The sequence below is a fragment of the Lotus japonicus genome, chromosome 3 (assembly GCF_012489685.1).
Source record: "Lotus japonicus ecotype B-129 chromosome 3, LjGifu_v1.2".
NCBI lineage: Eukaryota > Viridiplantae > Streptophyta > Magnoliopsida > Fabales > Fabaceae > Lotus > Lotus japonicus.
This window is the reverse complement of record NC_080043.1, coordinates 74,483,529-74,490,303: the sequence shown is the minus strand read 5'-3', so window position 1 is coordinate 74,490,303 and position 6,775 is coordinate 74,483,529. Positions and strand designations below refer to the sequence as shown.

The window sequence follows — 6,775 nt, the reverse complement described above, 5'->3', positions numbered from 1 at the left end:
TATGCACACACAAGAATTAATGATGGATGCATATATGTGCCCACAAAATATATCCAAATATCTTGTATAAATTTAAAGTATGAACGTATATATATACTATGATAGATCATTAAACTTTTTATAAAGTAGAGATTATTTATTGATAAATTAAAAAATAGGAATTAACATACACAATCTCTCATGTAACCCTCCCCTAGCATAATTTATTGCATAGAGCCCCCTGAATGAAGCAAATCACATGGGCATGTTGGTAGTCAGCTAATCCAACGGCCATGACCAAATCTGAAGAAAAAAAATCACAGCCGTCAGATGTGTCCCATATCCAACTTATGGTACCTGCTGGCTTGAGTTGCTAGGGGGACAAGGTTGTCCCCACAATTGTTTCTCATTTGTCCGACCACTTGACCTGTCATTGTTCCCACTACCTTCTTTTCCATTCACTTTGCATATATATATAACTAAACCCTTTAATTTCTTCCATACTCAAAACCATTGATCTTTCAGCAAGCAAGAGAAAAAAGAAGTTATTATTTGTGAAGTAATTTGTTGAGAAAATGGCGAAAGAAGGTCTTGGACTTGAAATCACTGAGCTAAGGTTGGGTTTGCCTGGTGGGGAACGTATGAGTGACAAGAATGAGAAGAAGAGGGTGTTCTCAGAGATTGAAGGTGGCGGCGGGGATGAGAATAGCCGCTCCGGTGAGCGGAGAGTGGAGAAGAAGAGTGAAGTGGTGGTGGGGTGGCCTCCGGTGTGCTCATACCGGAAGAAGAACAGCGTGAATGAAGCTTCAAAAATGTATGTGAAGGTTAGCATGGATGGGGCTCCTTTCTTGCGTAAAATTGACCTCAGCATGCATAAGGGGTATTCTGATTTGGCTTTTGCTTTGGAGAAGCTCTTTGGTTGCTATGGAATGGGTGAGTTACATTCAATTATTTTTCTGTTTTTCTTTTCTTTTTTCTTTCCATTAATCTTTTTAAAAATCTTCAATCTTTCTAGCTTATAAATATTTGTGGCATGGTCGATTTGCTCATGTGTAGCTAGGGTCATGCAAAATATACATGTGCAAAATTCATATAATATGTGCAAAGTAACATGAAAATATAGTCCTCATATATAGACTCTAATTCAGATGATATAATTTCAATGTAAAATAGAAATTTGAGTAGTAAATTTTTTAATAGTACCCATTTTTGTGCCCATTGTTGCTGGATCAACATACTAGTACATGGATCTAGGAGTATATATAGTTGATAAATTGTAACTGTCTATAACGGTTTTTATGTTGCTGGGTTTGTACTTCAACATTCAGGCATCTCTTTGTGCACAAACCATGATTGCATCTTCTTGGGTACAACTTGTTCAATTCTCTAGTTTCTTTTAATGAATTCATTTTATTTATAAAGAAAACTTTTTGATAGTTCCAATATGGGGTACTTTTCCTATGTTTTATGCAAGATAAACATATATATATTAATTGGGCACTAGATTTGTATATAGTAGTACAGCATAACTGCATAAGGATCATGAAAAATAAGTTATATAATTAATAGTTATAGCCTTATAGGAATTTCGAAGAGAGAGATTGAATTGATTTGTAAAGTGAGAGACCAGGTAGCATATAATAATTAGACATTCTCCTTATTGCGTGATGGGGCGTGCAGCTAATGTATGCATAAAGTTGAACTGGTGTCTTCATGACAAAAAATTTAGCATAATAGAATATTGGCTTAATTGCACTTTTACTCCCTGATCTTTCACCTTTGTGCGATTTACCTCCCTCATCTTTAAAATGAGCGAATTCCCTCCCTCTTCTATTAATATGTGCGATTTAGGCCCTTCCGTTAGTTAGCCGTCCAATTACTAACGGCGATTGCTATTTTCACCCTCCCTTTTACTAACCACACCCCCATATCAGAAATAAAAATAAAAATAAAAATAAAAAAAGGAGGTAAATTGCACAAAGGTGAAAGATCAGGGGGCAAAAGTGCAATTAAGCTAAAAAATAAAAAAATAAATGAAATAAATGAAATAAATTAAATACAATTAATAGAAAATAAAAAAAAAACTGAAAAAAAATATTTTTATAAAAATCAAAGAAAAAATAATAAAATAAATGAAATAAGTTAAATACAAATAATAGAAAATGAAAAAACATTTTTATAAAATAAAAAAAAAAGCTGAAAAAAATATTTTTATAAAAATCAAAGAAAAAATGTTTTTATAAATTCAAAGAAAATAAAATATTTTTTTTAATTGAAGGTAGAAATTTAAAAATAAAATAAAAGAATAATTATTTTTAATTTAGTGTAGGTGGTGCAAATAGAAACAAATTCTTCTTTTATTTTATTTTTAAATTTCTATCTTCAATTAAAAAAAATATGTTATTTTCTTTGACTTTATAAAAACATTTTTTTCTTTGATTTTTATAAAAAAAAATTCAGTTTTTTCTTTGATTTTATAAAAATATTTTTTCATTTTCTATTAATTGTATTTAACTTATTTCATTTATTTTATTATTTTTTCTTTGATTTTTATAAAAATATTTTTTCAGTTTTTTTTAATTTATAGTTTTTTTTTATTTTCTATTAATTTTATTTAATTTATTTATTTTATTTTTTATTTTTTTATTTTTATTTCTGATAAGTGGGTGTGGTTAGTAAAAGGGGGGTGAAAATAGCAACCACCGTTAGCAATTGGACGGCTAACTAACGGAAGGGCCTAAATCACACATATTAATAGAAGAGGGAGGGAATTCGCTCATTTTAAAGATGAGGGAGGTAAATCGCACAAAGGTGAAAGATCAGGGAGCAAAAGTGCAATTAAGCCTAGAATATTTGATAGATGCTGTGTCTAAATTATTCATGAACACTCGATTACAATTGGTTGAAAAATAACAAAATTATTAATTAAGTACCCCACAAAAGGCAATATGAGTGATGAAAATTAATATTTGTTTGTTGGCAGTGGAAGCGTTGAAGGATGCGGACAAGTGTGAACACGTTCCCATTTATGAGGACAAAGATGGTGACTGGATGCTGGTTGGAGATGTCCCTTGGGAGTAAGTCCTTCAGGCCCCTCCTTCTATTTTATTTGTACATTAAAATATATTTATATTCTTTTCAGAAAAATAGGTTATATATTGTTAAGATCCAATTATGTCAAAAGGTTGAACTGTTGGGTAAATGACGCATTTCTAACTCTCCCTCTGGCACAGAAGTTATTTGGGGTTGAAACATGAATAATACATAAAATCATAAATTATATGCTAAAACTTAACTTTTTATTAGAAGAATTCTACTTCTTATTTAAAGAATTGGGGGCAGCAATAATCGAACTCTGGACTACGTACTTAATGATAGAAGCTTTCTTGTACCATGTCATGAAGCTTGTTGAGTAAAAAAACACTTATATTTCTAACATTTATATTATAACTATTAATTATTTTTTGTTGAATTTATTTGAAGATGGTAACATCAGTTCTTAGTTGAATATATTCACCTAAACTAAATATATATTCTTACACAAAAACTCCAGCTTAAGTTAAAATAATACAATTATATCAACCCTTTTTTCTTCTCTTAGGTGAAGAATTTATTTCTATTTTTCGAGACAATTGTGGTACTCATGTAGAGCACCACTGACATTTACAACACACTCAAAAAAAAATAACGTCATTGGAATTTGTGATAACATAGATAGAAATGAAGTTGCATAAAGTGCTAAAGCACTCTTAAAATGAGGGTGGAAAACTGGAAATCGATCACGTCTGTGGATAGTGTTAGATACGATCATACGAGTCAAGTAAACCAGGAATACTTTTGTCTACTGTTATAAAGTCAGCTTCCCGTGTCTCCTGATCATCCACTACCACTGCCAACTAGTATATATGATTCCATCTTTGAAAACTATGTGCTACGGAAATTTCGTTTACAATCTACTATATCATTATTATTGTATCTATATAAGGTTCTTACGTGCTAATTACTTAACTACCAAAAATATATGCATGCGTGCTTTACAATCTAAATCAACTCAACTAGCTAGACTAGTTGTCCCACAGATTTAAACTAGCATATAATTGTTTCCAAATTGTTATAATTGAAAATGAAAACAGAAACTTTTTTCTGTTAATAGAACCATATTCAAAAGAAGTTTCTTTCAATCCTTGGAGTTGGTATAATAGAGCATAAACGAGTCTCGTATGTGACAAGTCTCATATTTGAACTAAAAGGTTTAAATTTGAAAGTTTTCTTTATCTTAAACTAAACTGGGACACCCATCTCTCATCCTAAATTTCTATTACCAAGAAAAAAAATTCTTTCCTTTTTCAGAGACCCGAATTCTATAAAATTAAGCTTAATGTGGAAACCTTTTAGCTTTATGTGATCCCCACTAACCCCATAAAACCGACATGCATGCGTGAATCCCTCCTTATAATGTTCAGCACGTCAAATTGAAAAGGAGGAAACAATGATCCATGATGGCATGTCCGGAAAAGGGAAAGTCATCAAAATGATCAATCCAATATTAACTTAATTTTTTTCTAAAGTAAATAATGAATTATGATGATTTTAGTCATATATATTTTCATAATCTTCCTTTTTGTGATGTAAATTATTTATAGCTATAGTTGAAATACTCAATGTTTAATCATGAACTGTTGGTACTTTTCATTACAGAATGTTTACCGAGTCATGCAAGAGGTTGAGGATTATGAAGAGATCAGATGCAAAAGGCTTCAGTCTTCAACAGAAGGGATCTTTAAAGGGATTCATAGAAGGCGCGGCAAAGTGAAAAGACATGTTGTTAGGCTTAAAGTAATTGATGTCGTGCACGTTTTAATGATCATCAATACAAATTTATGTTGCCATTTTGTTTAATTTGAAGAAGCATTCCTTTATATAGTTTGATGAAAGAGTCAGAGTTCTGTTTCATGTTAATTATTATAATTATAGTGAAGGAGACATATAGGACCCTATCTAATTAATAGGGGAAACTCATATTAATGTTTTGCCATATTTGGTAATTTTCAGTTCGCTACATTGCAACTCAATGTTTTGCCATATTTAGTAACAGAGTTTACGGTTGAACCACTAAATATGACTTGCTATAGCAGGTTACAATTTTGTGTCAATTTTTTTTGCTGGATGCAGTCGCATGGAGGAAGTCTCAAAACCACCGGAAGAAGGAGGAAGAAGCCAATGGCGGATTCCCCTTGTTGACAAGTTTATCCTTTCCTCATGTGCCTTCTTCATCCTTCCGCAAACAAAACCCCATGTCTGCCAATAACCCAACACGGTAGTGTTAGAATATAATATAAAATCATTGATGTGACTCTTACCCAACAGCTTAAGTTTTTGACATAAATGATTATTTGACATGGTATCAGAGCACTTATAAACGGTAGTGTAAACCTCACCTCTTGAACTAGCTTTTAGGTTGAGTTAGGCCTCCCAAATTCTAACAGGTAACTCCTTCCTTCATTAACATAGCTAAATCAAACCCAGAAACAAAAACCTTCTCTTGGAGGTCGATCATAGTGAACGCTAGTAGTGGAATGAAATGGTGCTTAGGGTCGCCATGGAAGCGTTGAAGCTTACTCCACTGAGAACAAGCGGAAACATTTTGTTTCGAGAGAGCTCGGGAGTGAGAGCAAGCTCCCTTGTTCAATAATACTTTGAAACACCTTATGCTTTGTCTCATTTCTCTGTAGTGTAAGACCTTGTGTCTTCCCTCAAAAGGTTGTGCCTTTTTTTCCTAAAGTCAAGATAGCTCCATCCATATGTTTGAAACATATAAAGAAACAAGTTAATTATGGGAGGAGGTTTGCAAAGGAGTTAGGTACCCAAGTTACAGGCGGTTTCGCCATTGAACGACAATAGTGAAGGAGTGGAGAAAATGTTAGTGAGCAGGTTAACAAAGGGTGACGAAGACTGACAATTTTCAGTACTATTGAGGTTGCTGGAGTTGGTGGGGTGGCGGTGCTACTTCGGCAGCAGCCATCAGTGGACTGAAGTTAAGGGGGTTTTCTCCATATGGTTAACAAACTTGCAAACTTGCAGGTTCTTGGAGAAAACGAAGAAGAAGAAGTGAAATGTATATGAACTGAAATTTGATTCAATCGAATGACTAGATTGTACAGTAGATATTGCTTATATACAAAGAGTAAAGTTCCTACTAACCATGGTTCAACTAACTAACCAGAATGGTTAACTAACCAACTGCAACTAACCAACCATAACAAACTAACTAACTAGTATTTACAACAGTCAGTGACTAATGCAGTGATAAATCTACCATTTATTTTCACTAAGGTAATAGCCCCCCTCAAACTGGAGAGTGAATGTCATGTACTCCCAGTTTGGAGAAGATACTACGAAACGGTGCTGGAGTTAAAGGCTTTGTGAAGATGTCCGCGAGTTGATTAGAAGATGTGACTGGAAGCAGATGAACCAGTCCTTGTTGCAACTTCTCACGAACAATGTGGCAGTCCAACTCGATGTGCTTTGTTCTCTCGTGGAAGCTAGGGTTATGAGCTATATGGATAGCTGATTGATTATCACAGTACATAGACACAGGCGACTGAGATGGTGCTTGAAGGTCCTTCAATAGGTAGCTCAGCCATTGAATTTCACATACAGCAGCTGCCATGGCCCGGTATTCAGCTTCGCAGGAAGAGCGAGATGCAGTGTTCTGTTTCTTAGAACGCCACGAGATCAGGGATGAACCCAGGAACGTGCAATACCCCGTGATAGATCTACGAGTGTCAACACAACC

General features: G+C 33.7%; 1 protein-coding gene across 1 annotated transcript; it reads left to right on the top strand.

Annotated features, from left to right (window-relative positions):
• Nucleotides 1-471: 471 nt before the first annotated feature.
• Nucleotides 472-5,051, top strand: LOC130745857 (auxin-induced protein AUX22-like). The gene is made up of 3 exons (XM_057598260.1): nucleotides 472-912; nucleotides 2,963-3,056; nucleotides 4,678-5,051. The coding sequence occupies exons 1-3, from the start codon at nucleotides 555-557 to the stop codon at nucleotides 4,790-4,792; spliced, it is 567 nt and encodes a 188-aa protein (XP_057454243.1). The 5' UTR covers nucleotides 472-554; the 3' UTR covers nucleotides 4,793-5,051.
• The last annotated feature ends 1,724 nt before the right edge of the window (nucleotides 5,052-6,775 follow it).